The sequence below is a fragment of the Scleropages formosus genome, chromosome 5 (genome assembly GCF_900964775.1).
Source record: "Scleropages formosus chromosome 5, fSclFor1.1, whole genome shotgun sequence".
NCBI classification, from domain to species: Eukaryota; Metazoa; Chordata; class Actinopteri; order Osteoglossiformes; family Osteoglossidae; genus Scleropages; species Scleropages formosus.
In genome coordinates this window covers 35,610,858-35,630,568 of record NC_041810.1, presented here as the reverse complement: position 1 = coordinate 35,630,568, position 19,711 = coordinate 35,610,858, and the positions used below count along the sequence as shown (strand labels likewise).

Sequence of the window (19,711 nt, the reverse complement as noted above, 5' to 3'; positions counted from 1 at the left end):
CTGTTCCTCGACCAACTTTGTTATCCACTATCCAGTAATTTTCACTTTCCAGCACAAGATTAATATTAATACTACAAAAATTTATAAAATGATTATACAGTATGTGTATAAATATATCACATTTGCATGTACATGGGTACGTATATGTGTGTATGTATATTTAAATATACATTTACATTTATATTTATTCATTTATCAGACGCTTTTCTCCAACGCAACGTACATCTCAGAAATACAATTTGTACATTACATTAGGATAGAGAGACATACTTGCAGACATGTGATTCTTAAACAAACTTAGTTTCTTTCCACTTTATGCACCGATGTTCATCACACGAGTAGGTGAGTAAAACTCAGAATTCACGATTCCTGATCACCTTCCTACAATTTTTTTTTTCTTTTTTTAATAAAGGCACACAAACACACACACACTTTCTGAACCGCTTTTCCCATACTGGGTCGCAGGGGAACCAGAGCCTACCTGGCAACACAGGGCCAAAGGGGGGAGGGGACACACCCACAACGGGACACCAGTCCATCGCAAGACACCCCAAGCGGGACTCGAACCCCAGACAGAATGACCCGGTCCAACCCACTGCGCCATCGCACCCCCCGTGGTACACAAACATTTAGGTACAATGCAGGAGTAGAGGCTGTGTAAAGGCTTATCTGGGGATGATCTTAAAATTATGGTGCATGAACATTTACACCTTACATGATCTTAAGAGATGATAGGCAAAGTGAGTCTGAAAAAGGTGAGTTTTCAGACCCTTTTTAAGTGTGGACAGACTTTCAGCAGTTCTGAGTGAGAGGGGGAGGTCATTTCACCACAACAGAGCCAGAACCAAGAGCCTCCATGCTTTACCTTTCATGCACGGGACCACCACGCGAGCAGAAGTAAATATATAGAGTATACAGTATAGCAGAGTACAGCATACAGTGTATACAAGTATATACATATATAAATGCAATAATTATAATAATATTTACCTAAATGACTTGCTTTTGTTTAAGTGTTGAAACACAATCAAAACAAAACAAAGCAAAAGCAAAGGCAAATCTAGCAATATTCTAATTTTAGTAAAACTGCTGGATCCTTAAGCATACTTTTACGATTGTAATTAAAGTAATTCACATATGTGGTTACTTCATGTTAAGTATTTCATTTCATTCAAATTAATCCCCAAGCTTTTATTGCTTCCAAGTACAGAAACTACTATATATATATATATATAGTGTGTAATTTAACATGTACTGAATGAAGTGTGGTTTTGAGGGCTCCACAATGCATTTAATGTACATTTAACATAAAACTAGCTTTTGCTGAGTTGTGATAATTATTTTAAATTCAAGTCTCTGTAGAAGTGCAACCGACTGTAATTTCATTAGCATGTGGCAGCTGATGTCTTATTTTGAACGAAATAGCTTCTTAATGCTGTCTTGGATCACTTCTGCCATTGCACTCATGGGCACCTTCTTCAGGGCTGTTTCACGCATATTATAATAGGCATCTTTGTTCTGCTGGAACAAGCGAAGTTCCACCTCTGTCTGTGTCCGAATTGCCTGGTGACACAAAGTAAACATGAAGCAAAATACAACATTAATACATTTAATGAAATATTGTGCAAATGTCAATTAATGAAATGAGACATGTAACTCGTCAAATTATTTACAGTGGAATTGTAACTTATGTGAGGGCTGAGGGAAATGACATGACACGTGAAGCCAAAAACGGCAAACAGCAAGTTCATCATAGGAGTCCTCACCTTTGAAACACAACTGATACCATAAATCTGTTCATAACTCAGTTTGTTTGTAAATCCAAAGTCACCTTCACCCCAAGTCAAAATCAATAAAACCTCAATAATACAGAGGCTGTATTTGCTGTATATGAGTGTACATGTGGTGCTAGGAACTGGGCACTAGGATGGGTAAAAAGAGTGCGGCGATTAGGATGCCATGCAGAAAAAAATCCTTGAGTAATGATCATCTTTTAGTCAATCTACACAAAACCTTAAGCGTTTTAAGTCTGACATTTATCATTGGATAAATGGTACTTTGACTTTATTTTAACATTTTTAATAAGTTTGAGCTACATTAAAATTTAATTGACTTAAACTAAAAATACATTGTCCCTACAAACACCTATTTAGTCCTGATTTGTTGTCTGATTAATTCCATAAGCTTACAAATGTTTGCATCTTGTTCTTCATCTTGGACTTTGAAAAAAACCCACATATTGATAGTAAACACTAAAGAATTGAGCTGAAATAAAAAATAAAATAATTTATTTCATTGGGTGCAAGGTTATTGATTTCTTCCAAACCCACACTTTTACTGAGTGCTTCATACTGCTGACTGTCCGCTGGGAACATAAGTTCACCTGAACTTCTCAGACCAGAAGTCTGTTCATAACTTGGAATTGAAGTCCAACCACTGTGTCAAAATAAATTAAATTTTCATAGTACACTTTAATCCCCAGATTAAGCTGTGCGGTCCTCTGTCCTGAAAGCACAGAGTGTGAGGCAGGAAACACTGTGGGTGGGATGCCAGTCCATCACAAGGCTTTTATTCTATTGTGTTTCATTGAATTCAAACTCCAAAACTAAAGATGACTTTAAGATGACTGAAAACTACATAATTCCCACAATTTTATGTTATGTTCTGCTTTATATATGCTGAGATAAATAAGCAATGCCGTGTTCCTCAAGTGCATTAGGTAAAATAAAAGTGTAATAAAGGATCAGATGAGGGAAAGTATTAAGTGTTTGACCTTAAAAAGCAACCGCATGTCTCATTTGCAACTGAGGACACGACAAAACGGGAGATGAGTGTCTCATCCCAGACAACCGCCCAATAGTTCAAGAGAGCACACTTGCACTGAGTTAAGGGGAGGTATCAAGGAAGCACTGTCTGAAGTTACAGAATCTCTAAGATTCTACCTAACCTGCGTCAGTGATTTCTTCTGCTCCTGCTCCTGTTGCAATAGCGTTGACCTACACTCTGCCTCTTAACCTGATTTTTGGACTTGGCTTTGACCTGGACCAAGAGCTTGACCATGACATTAATCATGTCTCCGCTCACACAATAAAAGGCCTGACTCTTCTCAACATTCAACATCACTTGCAATCCCTAGCTTACCTGCGTCCCCTGTATGTGCCAGCGAGGATGGGAATGATTCATCAGATAAATATGTGTGATGTTTGTCAGAATTACATTTATTCATACAGCTGACAATTTTCTACAAAACAGCCTACAACACTAGTCTGCCTATGATTGTTTATCTATTTATACAGCTGGGCAATGTAAGTACCATGCTCAAGGGCACTGCAGTGAAAGGTGGGAACTGAACCTGGGATCTTTGGGCCCAAAGGTAGGAGCTCTAACCTACTACCAGCTATCCTGGTGCTACTGCCTTCCTTTCCTTTCCTAAAGAAGCATAATAACATATTTACTGTATATTTGTTCTCTGGGTATTTACTATGAAAATCTCAGGCAGTTTTTCCAACTTAGTGCTGCAAAGGTCCATGAAGTTATCTGGACAAACAGTGCTATTGTTTCTATTCTATTTCTGTGCGTTTTGCTGCAGAACTAATGGCATAAAGCAGAAATATTCATAACTTGAGGGACCAGTCTATAAATCATGCTTGCACCGCAACAAATAGAAATTGTAGACAATTGATAAGACTTTGAAAATGTGAGATAATAAAATAGAAGACATTTGTATCTTCACAAGTTCATAATTTCTACATTTGTAAAATGTTATTCTAAGGTTATATCTTAAAGTGGACAGTGTAGCTTCTATGTGAGGCAGATATTATGTAAAATGTACAGCCCCATGCATCAGTCTCCTCATTACCATAAGCCTGTTCTTCTATAAAACAAAATTATCACATATGATAATAAGCATGTTTATGAATACATTTTAATTACTCATTAAGGTATAGAGTAAAGCATGTTTAAAAAACACCAATATACAATAAAGCTGACTGCACACAAAACAATACACTTTAATTGAGAAGGAGAAAAATGGCTGAGGACAATATCTATCCATGAGTGACCTAGGGTGTGGTTCATGTCCGTCCTGTCACTCAGTTTGCATGCAAAGCATTCAGAACCTCATGTTTTGCAAAGTTTCAGAAAATCTTTTTTTCACATATGTTACGGCATTTTCTTCTGTGAACGCTCTGCTGTGGCAGAGTTGAAACCTTGCAAGGAGTTTAAGATGCAACTGGACTTTCCTCATTGCCACTGTGGTGTCTATATACAGGTAAATGACCTGTAGATGTGTTTTACTCATTTTGTGGAGGCAGCTTTTTGGAAACTGTCAGTTTCAAATTTCAAGAAAAATCAACATCCATCCAAAGTAAAATGGTTTTTAAATTTACAGAATAATCAGCTTCTCGTTGAGTCAGATTATTCATTATTTATTCAGACTATTAGTCCTAACAATGGTATTTAAACACGGTTCATTAACTATGTGCAAAATGGAGCTGACTTGTAAATCTTTGAGGGGTCATCATTACCTCCAGGTCCTTGGTGATGGAGTGGGTGGGCCCATGGGTGATCATGAGGATGCCATAAGCCTTGCATATCATGCTATGTCCAACTTCAATTTGGCCAGCATGCCAGTGGGTCACTCCTGCCCGCATCAACGCCATACCCAACTGGGCATTGTTTGGAGGGTAAAGCTTCCTGTGTCGTGAAAATGAAGTAGTTGCAGAGATCACACAAACAGGCTCTTAGTGTAGAGTTTCAGGCTAGTATAGGAATGAATATCATGATAAGCGTGTCTGTCTGAAATTACAGTGGAAGAATTACAATAACATGTACCTTACGTCATGATACATTCATTTCACACAGTAAATGTAAAATCCAGAGGAAATAATCTCAATATCCATCTAAAAATTTTAAGTATAGTTTCTTCAGTTGAAAATAAAAATCCTAACATTACTTACATTTTGACGCAAATGATTCTGACATATACCTTATAAAGTCTACATTTACGTTTATTCATTTAGTAGATTAAATGAATGAAATGAAAAATTAAGTAAAATGAATATTTGAATTTGTATTACAGCTCCTCAGCATTCTTTTCCTTATTTTGTCCTGAAGCCCCCAGCGACTGAGCCATATTATCTAGAATTATATGTCGAAGCAAACAGGTGTTAACACTTACATATATCCCTCTACCATCCTTCGTGCGTAGTCAGCAGCCTCAGAGAAATAGTGCAGGTAGGACAGCACCTCGCTGGCTGTGCTCAACACTCTCAGCTTGTACAGGTGTGTGTCTGCCAGCACCAGCTCTTGTTTTTCCAGGCATTCCTTGCACAGGTTCACCACCTAATACAATAGCAGACCTCTACAATGGAGCTGCATAACCTGAACCTCATAAGTAAAGGCTGATTCCACATCTGTAGCAGTTTGTCCAGCTCTGGATGACGGCAGTGCAACAGCATATGGCACTGAGCAGGACACAATCCGTCAGGATCCGGGACCCCAGCCTATCCCAGGATAGCTCAAGCCAAACACATTCACTCACACTGACACACTACACTCAACAGAGAGTTCAGAATACAGCTGACACCTTCATTCGATCACACAGCCCAGGTGCTCTGAGGCATCCACCCTGCACACTACAACACTGTGTAAGCCCAGGTAAAGCGTGGAATACAGCTTCTAATTATACATTCGTCAGCATACAGAACAAGAGTGCACAGGTTTCGACATTAACAAATGTCAGAATTGTTAGTGTCTATCGGTTCTGAGAGAATGTGAACCTTACCTCATGGTAGTTTCCCTCAACGCGTGCCTTTTCAATCTTCTCCAGTGCTTTCAGGCTCAACTGTGTCACCTCTTTCACCTCTAGATCAGATGGCTGGGAAATGGAGGGATATTAGAAATATACGTTCACAGTTCACTCTCCTTCGGTTTGTGTGCTGCACTTTTCACATTGTTCTCGGAGATGTGCGTCACTTTGGATAAAAGCATCTGCCATATGAATGTAATATGTGAGGACAGCAACTCCAGCGTGAAATGTAAAAGACAATGCAAAGTGAAGGTGCTCATGTCACCAAGATGTAAATGTGTTTGTAGCGGTTCATAAATGGTAATACATACACTTGGTCTTCAGTTTAAGGAAACTGTAAGTACATTCATAAATCTCTCACTGCACCAAAATGAACAAAAGCTTAGTAATACAGGCATCCTTCGATTATTCATAGATTGGGTTTTGTAATAATCTCAGATAAAGCTATGATTAGTTAAAAATCCATTGTAAGACTTTATTCTGTTTTCATCAATACGCTTGTTCTGTGCAGGGCTGCTGTGCTTCAGAGTTTGTCCCAGAAAGAATATTTTTTATGACAAAATACTCTGAGAAGTCATTTTAAATGACCGAAGATTAAAATATATAATGTCTACTAATTCCTGTTTAATGCTGATTCAGTACATAAACATGTGCATAATTGAAACATTCACTTGTGTTGCTGATCTATATCTGGAAGAGCAGGCGAGAGCTGTGAAAAGTGGCAGCAACTGAATGAAGACAGTCCCAGATTCCCACATTCCTATGTAGTGTTTTACTTTTAACTGATGGCTAGATGCAGAAACGCAGGTGACACAATTTTAAAAGTAGACAAGTGTTAGTTGAATAAATAAATAAATAAATGGGAAAATGTATCCTTGACAAACCATAACTCAAAAGTTTGTCACAAATAGTCTATACAGTGACGTTGTTAGTGCTTTCGTAAAAAGGCATTTACTGCTGTTCTGTCATAACGTTCTTGTCATGGAGTTTAATGTAGTTTAAGCTCCTTGTTTAGATAAGAGCAAAAGAAAAACAAGAAAGAAGGAAAGTTATTGTCCATGAACATTTACACCTTACATGAACTTAAGAGATCATGGGCAAAATGAGTCTGGAAGAGGGGAGTTTTAAGTCCCTTTTTAAATATGGAGGGAGATTCAGCAGTTCCGGCAGAATCACATCACACATTCATTCAGGTGATGTTTTCCAAAGCGACTTATAATGTTGTCGTTACAATTATTACAGGTACAAGCTTACAGATATTTACCTATTTACAGAGCTGGGTAATTTCACTGGAGCAATTTATGGTAAGAACGGTGCTCAAGGGCAGTACAGCATGCAGCGGGATTGAACCTGTGACCTTTGGATCCAAAGGCAATAACTCTAAGCACTACAAAACCAGCTTCAGAGAGTCTGGAAAATTTGCGTAATTAATTTCTTGCATCTGAGAACGCAATATATTCACTCCCCAAGGCATCATTCTCTAAGTACCATTCTGCAACCTAAAACAGTAATGGATGAGTTAAACCCATGAGTATAAAGAGAGGAAAATAAAACTTAATTCCAGTTTTATTGAACAACACTGAGTTTTTCAGAATTAGCCCTCAGATTCGCCCTTAGTGATGTTGTCGCCAATGAATGCACAACCGTCATGCTGTTTTTTTCGTACTAAATTACCCCTATTGTAACCTTCTGTGTTTATGTGGTTCACTCCCACACATTGGAAAAAGATACAGTCAATAAGTAAGTTCTGAGATTGGCTGCTATGTCACAGTGTTGTGCCTTGTGCACTCCTGGCTTGCCTATTGTTCCTGTATGCCAAGCTTCTGAAATTTCAAGGAAACAGGTTGACATTAAGAGGGCAGAAACTGCTCTTGGACTCGCAGTGATGGATGCAGATCTGCAGCTGCCAGTATAATGGAAAGATGACAGTAAAACGTAGCACAGAATGCAGGTCAGTGGGAAGAGGAAAGGCAAGGATTTACCAACCTTCTTTCCATTCACCTCTTTGATGGCCATCATGAGGTCATCTTTCAGGTGCTGGCTGCAGCACTCACAAGTACAGTCAAAAAAGTACTGCTGCTTGAGCAGCTGCTGGCGATCTGTGGACACATTGAGCAAGTCCACATAGCTCACTGTGAGCTCCTCCCCTTGAGAGATCCTCTCTTGGGCACGCAGCTCAATTCTGGAAATTACCACAGAGCGTGAGAGAACTGATGGTGAACAGAAAAGGCATTTCATGGAACTATGAGCAATGGAATTGACATTTTAATGAGATGAAATTTAGCCAGGCATATTACTGGAAGTGTTATTGGAAGGCAATACATGAAGGATGAGGTTACATGTTTACACGGTATCTACAATGTTGCCACAAAGTTAGTACAGCCACTGGAAAATGTTTGCTTGAAACACAGATATCAGTCCTCACTTACTGTAAAGGCAATCAAGGGGTTAAAGTGGCCAAATGTAACAAAAGCATGTTTTCTCAATTGTTAAACTACAAACCCAAAATGCAATTTCTTGGGTCTAAAAAGTAAGTATTGTAGTTTTTCAGTACATTGTGTGCAGCCCCTCTGGGGAATTTATGTAAACATTTCAGTAAAAGCACTTTGGCCTCTTTTTGTACACACAACTGCTTGCATGGCACGATGTTTGAAGGCACTTGACTCCTTTCAGCTCACCCAGCACCATTTCAGTTTGATTTAAACCTGGAGATTTAACTGTTTTCTGATTATTTAAATTGTGTTCTTTAGCCAAAAGGAATCAGTTTTCTTATTCTAATAGCTCTATGCATATGTGCCTAGCATCTCCACATGCGAACGTTTAGTCTAAGAAAAAATAATAGTCTTTCTAAAAGAGCTTTATTGACATTCCTATTTTAGATGCAAAATGTTGAAAAAGCTGTTTTATTAGATAAACATATCATTGTACTTTATTTGCTTCTGTAAAAAAATAAAACAAAACTCATAATACATTGCAAAATGCTTTTCTGTTGTAACAATTAGTAATGTCTTTCATTATGAAACAACAACTTGATCTGTATATCATGAAGTACAGAAGGTCCTCCACTTACAATATATGTCTATGTTGAAAACACAACCCCCAGGAGTGGTGGGCAGCCACTAGCACAGAGCTTTCTTTTTCTCTTGCCTTTTGCTTGAAAGTTTTTTGTTTTCCTTTCTTCTGTGGCCACTGAGCTTACTTTCTAGTTTTACTATCTAGTATTGCTGTATGTATTAATGAATGAATCAGTTAATTAATTTAATTGTTAATTGAAATTTTAATTTTACCAGCCTTTTATATTTGTTGTTATGTCTTCTGAACTTTTGTTCAACACTCCCGAGTCACTATATGAGAAGAACTCTGTTAAAATAAATTTGAGTTGCGTTGACATTGTCTGTGTGAACCAGGATATTAAATATGCATTAACATAGCTGAGTGTTATCATTCATGTTAAAATAATACAAATATAGAACAATAGTTATTATTATATAAATACGGTGTAGGTAATCATATTTTAAAGTTGCACTGTAACTTTCACTTTCACTTCTAAATCTGCTTTATTCAGCAGTGATAGCAATCATCATTAGACATCACAACCAAACACACACACACACACACATTTTCAGAACCGCTTGTCCCATACGGGGTCACGGGGAACCGGAGCCTACCCGGCAACACAGGGCGTAAGACCGGAGGGGGAGGGGACACACCCAGGACGGGACGCCAGTCCGCCGCAAGGCACCCCAAGCGGGACTCAAACCCCAGACCCACTGGAGAGTAGGACCAGGTCCAACCCACTGCGCCACCGCGCCCCCACGTCCACAACCAAACATTGAAACTCAAAAGCAATATTATAAGATTAATGGGAGAGAATCATAAGTTGCATAGTCGGACGTCATTTATGCTAAAGTCTACAAAGATTCGGTGACCTTCATATGAAGCCAAACTTAAATCTTCTTTGTAATCAATATGTTGCACTTTTGAGTAAAGGTAAATTAGAATTACAGATATTGACAAAGTCTTTTTTGTTATGCTGCAATCTAATCTTTTTCTAATGATGTTATTGTTTGTTAACTCATATCAAATGTAACCAGGGACAAGTTGCACAATTGTGACAATTTTCAGTTTTCTAGTTTTTAGCACGTTCACTACAAACATTCAAACCATCTACAGCCTTCCACTGAATAATGAGCATAATTCACTCCTGAAACTGTGCTCAGTGCATGGTAATTAATAAGAATATTGTTAAGTGTGATCAAACACCTTGCAAGCTTACATGCTGTTTGACTAAATTCTCCATTCCTTGTTTAAATCGGAGCTAGTATGGCAATATCTGGAAGTATCTGAGGTATTGGGGGGAAAAAGAATAGCCTGATATCAGAGGAACATTTCTTCCACAGGGAATGCACTGGTGACTCAAACTCATAAGTCACTAGAGGGTTAGGGTTAGCTAACCACAGAACGTTAATTTTCCACAGAAGATTGTTTAGCTAATTGGAAGTCCAGGACTGAAACTAATGCATCTACCAGAATGCATCCAGCTGCAAATCCTTGCTTTACAACAAACAATACATTGGAGGTAGACATGAAAATAGAAAAGCAGACACACAATGTTAGTCCATCCATATTGCGCACCTATGACCCCAGGTAAAGGATTTCCTGGCATTAAAGGAATACAAATATTTCATATCTGCTATATGTTACAACTGAAAGACAAGCAACATAATTCTGCTCTTCCATGAACCCAAACAAAACAGCATGTACTGTAGAAGGGTTTGCAGTTTTCTTCACTGGGTCTCCACTGGTTATAGATGGAGGATGTGTTTATTTTTCAGTGCAACAGCATTTTTCCCCTGTTAGGTCATCATTTACTTCCATAACAGGTATTTCATTCACTGCTTACTATTCATTTTGCTCTGCAGTATATGCAGACACTGTGATTCTTCCATGGTAAAACAAACTACACCCATTCTCGCATAATGGGCTTAATTTGTTCTGTGAAAAAATGTTAATTTAATTGTGAATTTAATTTAAAAGTGAATTTCTATTGTGAGGGAGTCAAACTACTATTATTTCTAATAAAAGAAAAAGAGTTGGTTCCCAGATTTAAAAATTCATCACCTAAAATAAATTAAACTATTTAAATAAAAGTTATTGTCATGTGAAAAATAATAATATTAATCATAATTAATGAATAAATTATTGAATATATAAAGCTAAAAGTTAAGCAAGAAATAATCCTTTTGTTATGAATATTATACATGATACACTGAATAAGTTGTTGGACTCTCCACCGTGTAGCACTGTTTTGGTTGCAGCTCTTGGTGTGGCACAGCAGGTATGTGGGAACCAGCCTTAGAATAACTGACTGTACAGTGTAAAATGTATTGCCTTTTTATTCTGGTATTTTAATTTGATCACCTCACAACAGCAATTTGGCTAGAAACAAAAGGTGGTTTTGCTAAATTAGTAAAGCCTGTTATAAAAGGAATAGGTGTATATGTCAGCTATGGGGACAGACTTTGTACATTCCTTGAATACAAAATTGTGTTACTCTTTGCGCAATACAAGCTATGATGCTGTAATCACAGTGTTCGGTCTATAATAATAGTAGTAATAATTATTATTATTATTACAATAATAAAAACTTCAGAGCTCCCTAGCAGACTTGTTCACAGACTTTGTATTACAATATTCCCTCTATCATTTTAACACCAATCTGATGTCATGTAATCTAAAGTGAGATCATATCTGTGACCTCCAAATGTATTATTTTTACCTTCCTTTTTGATTCTGCTTTAGCCACTATCATGCTGGCTTCATAGCAGGATGAAATAAAAATTAGAGGGAAAGTTAGAGAATGATCAGGGGGTAATTCACACCAAACAAACCCACCTACTCTGAGTGTGAAAGAGAGGGTTCAGAGCAGTCTGACTGGAAGAGAAAATATCAAAATCATTTAAACAAGGCACAGGTAGGTATACTCAAAACACTTGTGAGACAAGCTCTTTACTCAAGACACAGCCAATAGAGAAAATGAAAGTAAAACTATTCCATCTTTTCCGTTTCTATTGCTCTACTTACAGGATATGTAAGAAACCCAGCAAAATAAAATTCAGCTGTTGCTGTAACAAATATTGACAAGCATTCACAATGTTTCTGTCTGGTAAAAGGTAAAGTTCAGCTTCTGAAACATACCTCCCATGATTGAGGATCACAGTGCAGTTGGGTAAGCAGTTGTGGTTCACCAAAGACAGGTTGGGAAACAGTCCCACACCGACAGCTTGCAGGCCTCTCTGGTCACTCAGCGTGAAAGCATTACATTTAATCTGGGAACGAGAGGATGCATGAGCAAACAGTTTCGGAAACAGAAAGTCAACATTTCATACATGGATACTGGACATTTAGATTGTCTGTTAACATAAGATTGTTAACTGCATTATAATTACGTCTCCGTCCAGGTTATCTGAGTTAAACTCAAATGTATTCACATGGTCTGACGTAACAGAAACACAAGCTTTCCCATTAAAACTACATGTGTATGTGATGCAACTCATTAAATATTAAGGGACTTCCTTTTCCAGCAAAAAATGTTGGGGCAACCCAAGAGACACTGAGTTACATACCACTCCAAAGATGTGTGAGACCCTGTCCACTTCATGCTGTTGACTGCTATGTGGCCAGTAGTCCAGGAAGTTGTGGACATTGCCTTTCAGCTCCTTCAGGCCATCGGCACTCATGTCTGCCACATGATCCTCAAGTTGGTCCAGTGTGGTGAGCTGACCCTCGGAGACAATACTTCCGTCTTTCTCAATGCGCCACAAGGCACGAGCTGCTAGACTGGACATTCCAGGAGGGGCATTTATTCACACTCTTGGAAGCTCAAACTTTGGTTAATTTAAGAATAAGCTGTACACAAAGACATTCCACCTCACAAACTGAGTAATGTGTATAATCATATGTTAACCATAAACAAACATACATGGTTGGATATGGATTGCATCAGGCATATAGTATATTTTGTGTGATCTCTGTTAGTTCATATTGTGGAATTTGACAAATGAACTCTACTCTAGAATCACGTGTCTGCATCCAAATTTCTCCTACTGTTGATGTAACGCACTCATTGTATTTTTCTCTGAGATGTTTGTTGCTTTGGAAAGAAGCATCTGCTAAATGAATAAATGTAAATGTAAATGCATACAAAGAGAAGTTTTGTTGTTTTTTCAAATATTGTATGTATAGGCCAGAAAATTTTCTTCAGAATTGAGCCAATACCTCACAATATTTTTTACAGAGTAGCTACGTTCATAAAAAGTCTGATGTATCACACCCTCTGACCCTGTACATCTTCCTCACCGGATGGTCTCATTGGGCACCTTGCTGCACTTCTTGATGGCAGCACACTCTTGTTTATGCTCATCCCATCCAGCACGCTGGCAGGTTCGATCACAGTAGTGGGCAAACCTGCATTGACTACATCGATGAAGCTTGTCCTGATGCCGGAAGCAGGTGTGACAAACCTGTTGTGAGAGACTGTGGGATGGGTATGATTATGAACAGTACTGAGTGATGGTAATATTGGATAACAGAAAGCTATTTTTGATTTTTTACAAATTCGCTGGGTCACAAATACACATGCACATTGGCTGAAGCTGCTTGACCGAGTGGGGTCGCGGCAAGCCGGAGCTCAATGTGGCAACACGGGGCCTAAGGCTAGAGGGGGAGGGGACACACCCAGGACGGGATGCCAGTCCATCACAAGGCACCCCAAGCAGGACTCGAACCCTAGACCCGCCAGAGAGCAGGACCAGACCAAGCCGCTGCGCCACCACACCTCCCAGTCACAAACAGACATGTTAAAAGTTTTCAAGGACATTAACATTTTCATGTTTTTTAATTTGGGGGTGCGGTGGCGCAGTGGGTTGGACCGCAGTCCTGCTTTCCGGTGGGTCTGGGGTTCAAGTCCTGCTTGGGGTGCCTTGTGGCGGACTGGCGTCCCGTCCTAGGTGTGTCCCCTTCCCCCTCCGGCCTTACGCCCTATGTTGCCGGGTAGGCTCCGGTTCCCCGTGACCCCGTAAGGGACAAGCGGTTCTGAAAGTGTGTGTGTGTGTGTGTGTGTGTGTGTGTGTGTGTGTGTGTGTGTGTGTGTGTGTTTTAATTTTTGAGTCTCATGTTTCTTTTTCAATTTTGTTTGTTGTGACCTGCATTTCCGTGAACAGACATTAGTCAGCAGTAAAGAGCACCTGAACATAGCAGGAATTTGAGACCATTCATTCAGTCCATCTCTGCAGCACTTTAAAGCTCATCCATGGTTTTCTTTAATGTTGGTGAGCAATTAAAGAGGAGTAATCTTCCACATTAATGGGATGAATCACTTAACAGTAAGTGGCATTAAATAGCAATATTTTGGAGGCAACTTTTTCATTGTTTTAAATTAGTAAAAAATACAGGTGAAAGCCAATAAAATTGTTAAAATAAATAATGACAATATCTGAGCTTTTAACAGAGCCTAACCGAATGAAGGTATATATCTAGCTTTCATTGATTTCAAAACAAAAGTCTCAGTCAAAGCAAAGAAGTGGATGAAATTAAAATTAATGATTTTCCAGCTCCTACCAAAGAAAGCAACACAATAAAGAAGGGTCACAGAAATAAAACACAAAAAACATCAATTAACAAACTAAAAACTTCGTATACCTAATCAGAAATAGTTTTCACAGATCTTCATTTGTTCCTTTTTAACAATAATTTCACATTATTTCAATAATGTGTTAACAATCACATTATTGGCAATGACAACAGTGCTTCAGAAATACTTGTTTTATACATAAGGTTTGCACTTTACTGTTTAAAACAGTTTCCACATCCTTTCCGAGATGTAAGAAGAAACAGAGACCTAAGTCTCCTCAATAAAATTCAGCTTTGAACATTGCTGCAGCACGATAGATGGTTTGCAACTGAACTATTGAGGTATAGCTATTTCTAGCGCATAATTTAAATACGTATTCATTTTATATGTAAACGCAGGAGTGATTATACAGGCAGCCCCTGGGTTACGAACGTCCGACTTACGTACAACCCGTAGTTACAAACCACCCCCTTATTGACCTGAAGGTAATTTTTTGTCACCCTTAAGTAACAATCAGATGAAAACTTCATAATTAAGCCTACTGTATAAAAAAATTGAGTTACCGTACTTACACTGGTTTTTAATTACAGATGAGTACTACTTTGTGACGCATATCAAAACATTGTGCATCTACAGCTGTTTGTCGGCTAGTGGGCAGGGCGCATGAGCCCAAGGTAGGACAGACTTCATTCTTTTAAGTCGGACCAAGTTGCTGTTAACAGTTTCTTGTGTGTTACTGTATTCGGCTTTATTTTTTTGTTTTCACCCTCTTAACCATGGCAACAAAGCGTAAATGTGATGCAAGTAATGCTGATGCATCCAAGAAAAGGGACTCAATCATGAATGAAACTAAAGTGGAAATAATAAAGCAATCAGGAAATGGTGAAATGCCAACGAACGTTGGAAAAGCGAACGTTTAAATGTCTTTAATGTTTTGCGCGTGTGCACACAGACATACTCTCTTTCTCTGAGAGAGCACTCGGCTATAAAAAATACTTCTCAACCTCTTCCCAGTTGCGGAATCTTACTTGAAACAATCGTCCTCTCTGTTCTCAAACCTACCTCGCTTTGCTCTTCCAAGTCCTATCCCTCATTGTTCCCCAGTCCCATTCCATGTCTCTTTGACAACGACTGCCCGCCTTGTCCCTCGACCACAATTTCGGATCCTATCCTCTGTCCAGTTTGCTGATCGACTGAACATTCGCCAGTCCCCAACCACGAGAACATGTCCTAGTCCTTTGATTCTGAATAAACGATCCTGCACTTGGGTCCAGTTTCCTCCATGTTATCTGTTCACCATGACAGCAGTAACATTTATTATTATTTCTTTCTATGCCTCTGCCTATTTTAAATACTGTAGTTACATTTATCTTTGTTATTACTGTATTCTTATATTAAAGATGTTTTAGTGTATCCAGAAGTGTTTCTTTAATGTTTTTATGCACAGAAAGGTACACAATATATGGTATAGTAAGACAAACATTTGACTAACTGACGTTAGATACCCACCATACCTAATTGTTCCGACTTACGTCAAAATCCGACCTAAAGACAGACTGAGGACAACGGAACTCATTTGTAATCCGGGGACTGTCTATACACTTTTTGAATGATGGTCTTCTCAGCAAGCTGACACAGAGGACTGCATACTGGCAAGTGCATTACTATTTCATTATGAAGAATACCACATCAAAATGACAGAAGCATTAGATATTTTTATATCTCTAGTACCTGCCAATGATATCCTCTACTAGCATCTTTCACTAAGGGAAAAGATTTGCATGTACAAGGGTGATCATTCAAAATTTGTTCATTTATTGTGTTTCTATTCTACCTTTTAATAGAGTATTACAGAAAAAAACTCAGGTTGAAGCACTGAAGCATAGCAGAAGATATTGAATATGCATTACATGACCACTGAGAAGCTCCAGAGAGTAAGAAGAAAGTGAAGAAGGAAAGAATGCATGTCTCCGTGGGTTTGTGCAGCACAAGAAGCAAGTATGGTTCTGTCTTGCATGCGATTTACCACAACTGACATTTTGTAAGCATACAGCCAGCAGTCTTGCAAAGCTGGTATTTTCCCATATTTTTTTTGCTGCAAAGTGGACATGACATAGGGCTGAATTTCAGGAGATTAGGGGATCTGCCTTCCTTTCATCCCCTCTTATTTCATCCAAACATAGCCCGCCAGGACACATAAGCTTTCCTGACCTTACTTGACATCGTCACATGCTGAGGGTGGCATAGCTGTGATTTAATAACTGCAGTACGGACACCTTGGGCTCTCCCCGGACATTTCATACTGTCACATTAACATCACTAGAATCAGAGAGTTTGGAAACTCTCTGGTCCAAACTAAATTTAACTCAAATATAGAAATCATAGTTATTACAGTAAATGGTCAGATTGTGAAAACAATAAACAGCTGAGCTGTAGAACATTGTCATTGTTTGTTAGAAAAATCAAACTGCACAGTCGACTCACACATTAGACTCAAGTTCATATAACTATGTCTGAACGAAGAGATTTGCAGTGCTGTCTCAGTCATTTTACCAGTTTCACCTTCGCCCTTTATTTAGTTCAGTTCAAGGTGACATGTGGTGTTAGGTTTGTGTACTGAGCTCGTTAATATTTTATCCATTTAAACAGCTGGGTAATTTTTACTGGAGAAATTCAAGGGACTGCAGCAGTTAAGGGGATTTGAACTGGAACCTCCAGACCTGACCACCACATATAGAGCTTATGAACTACACAACTTACACTGTATATTGGTATTAAGGCAGTGGAATATACCGTTATAAAATCATGCGCAGTTATGTTGTTGTATTGTTTCACATAGCTACACGTGCAAGAATTTCTACTTTCACTTTCAAAATTCAAGAGACTCATTTCCAAACATGGTCTGCACTGTAGAAGTAGCGAAAGTCGGGTAGAATTTCATACCTTTTAAGTGCAGAAAATCCCATAAGTACTATGTGCTGACCAAAATGTTTCACTTTCAGTCAAACTTCCATTGTAAGTCAGGACTTACCTGTCAAAGACCACAGCCGCAAAGCTGGGTTCAGTAAAGATCACATCCCCAGCTTTGAAGACCTTGGTGGCCCTCAGGCCCCTGCCCTTGTTCAATGCGTCAAATACTTCCACATTCTCCATGGTTTCCAGAGTCGTGCCAAAGAGGCAGAAGGACAGAGATGACAGGGGATAACAAGAGTTGCTGGTTTTCACTGTACCGCTGCAGAGGAACTGCTCTTTCTTGGCGCTGAAACCCTCAAGTTCCCTGACTAAAATAGATAACTCCACAAGCTTTCAGTATGCTTGTGTATGGAGTTATAGTGGGGAGGGGTGTCAGTGCTAGAGGGGATCCAGAGATGTTTGAGGTGGTCAATGATACTACTGAGAAGATCAGAAGACTGCCTTCATTTCCTTTCGATGGTAGGAGGAGGTCTCATTCCCGTTTTCAAGAGAACATGTGTCATCACAAAAGTATTTTTATCTGGCAGCTGTGCACGCCTGTCAGAGCAGGAGGCCTAAGTATGAAACTTGTGCTCCAGACCCAAGTGGTGCCCTGTTGGAAAACCTCTTACTCTGCAACACCCCTCATTGCATATAACGTGATCGTGTTGTAGGGTCACATTCAGACCTGCTTGCTTTTCTCGAGTCTCATTGCCTTCCACTGCTTTCTCCGTACAACCCATTTGATAGACACGTTTCTTTCTGAGTGTAATACAATTGTTTTGCACCTTGCTTTCATCACTTCACTGACACTGTGAGCTTTTCAACGCTGACCGGTTATCCAGGCGAACTGCCTAAAACGGACAGAAGTACAAACAGCAGTAACAGTATAACAGTGGCGAGTACAACAATCTACATAATTGTGATTACATGTTGTTTAAGTAGGTTTAACAGCTCTCTCATTAAACTCTGCCCACAATCTAGATTTAACATTTTTAATGACTCACCCAGGTTATATTCATATTTCACATGCAGCACCGATCAAGACTGTCAGAAACCATTTTTGTTTTTCACAAGGCATTTGATGCACAAGTTTCTGCAGGACATCCTTTAGCACATCTTCCCAGCTCTTCTGCAGTAGTTCCCAGAGGTGTGGGCTACTATTGTGGTGCTCTGCTTTGACCCATCTGTCCAGTTGATGCCACATGTATTGCCCAAATGTACTCAAACTTTTGGCAGGAACTGTATGTTTCTGTGTCAAATAAGACGCTATGAAGTGAACCAGAAGAAAAATCCTGACTTGGACTTAAGACTAGAAATAGGACTTGTCACTTTCCTAGTGTGTACAGAGTGATTGATTCTCGGAAAAAGTGCCATCATCATAAACAAGTAAGGAGGCTTTCAAGCCTTCTGCTGTCTAATTTAGACAAACTGTTTGGGTAAAAGAGCAAGAGCATTTTAGATTTGGAGGGAATGGGGCAGACATCCAAAAGTGATCTTTTCCAAGAGGTAAAAACAGAACAGAACTGAATACTTGACAACATATAGTATTGCCACAACCATACTAAAATGTTCTACAAAACTTGGGCACATTTATGAAGTTTCAGCAAATGAGTCTGCTTAATATCAGCCCCAAAGTAAAAAAAAGTGTGTATTTTATTCAAATGTATCTTTGTTCTAGTTGGCGAAGACAAAACCAATATCAAGGAATAAAACATTCCAAAAATTTGCAGAACAATTATGTAGTTTTAATTTTAAAAACATGCTAAAGGTTATTCATGGTTAATGTTTATATGATTAATTTTGAATAATTACCTAGAACCTGAGAAAAACATAACTCTGACATCATCAAGTCCTGGGTCTACTAGATGATCGCCACCCTGGGTGCAGTGAAGGCAGATCTCTGGCATTAGCGTTCATAGGCTGCTTCCTCAAATATATGGAAGTTCTACAATGCCACAATTAAATAAAATACAATGGCAATACAATACAAAATATAAACAATACTCTGAGTAGCTACTGCCTTACATTTATGATCCTTAAATAAAAGGAAAATACTAAGGCACATTTCATGAATTTTTCCCATCTTTTGCTAATAAAAGCACAAATATAATGTGCTTTTATTATATACAATATAAATATAATACAGTAGTACACTGTTTTCATATCAACACACACTGTAAAACACTGAGGAGAAACAACAGGATGACCTTATTATCACTTTCCAAAATGAAGAGCGCTGTTGCCCCATCGGACCTACTACAACACATTTCCAGACTGATCTGGAACTCCTGGCTCATGAGAAGAACAGTCACACC

At 38.8% G+C, this 19,711-nt stretch overlaps 1 protein-coding gene across 2 annotated transcripts; it reads right to left on the bottom strand.

Moving 5' to 3' along the window:
- Positions 1-857: 857 nt before the first annotated feature.
- smyd1a (SET and MYND domain containing 1a) lies at positions 858-17,851 on the bottom strand. Of its 2 annotated transcripts, none has more exons than XM_018734331.2 (10): positions 17,473-17,851; positions 13,169-13,345; positions 12,436-12,649; positions 12,008-12,138; positions 11,705-11,743; positions 7,796-7,991; positions 5,786-5,878; positions 5,180-5,343; positions 4,527-4,695; positions 858-1,563 (listed from the first exon to the last, which is right to left on the bottom strand). In XM_018734331.2, the coding sequence occupies exons 1-10, from the start codon at positions 17,592-17,594 to the stop codon at positions 1,408-1,410; spliced, it is 1,461 nt and encodes a 486-aa protein (XP_018589847.1). In that variant the 5' UTR covers positions 17,595-17,851; the 3' UTR covers positions 858-1,407. The 2 variants fall into 2 exon arrangements, with proteins under 2 accessions (XP_018589847.1, XP_018589849.1); XM_018734333.2 differs by having other exon boundaries at positions 7,811-7,991.
- Between the last annotated feature and the right edge of the window lie 1,860 nt (positions 17,852-19,711).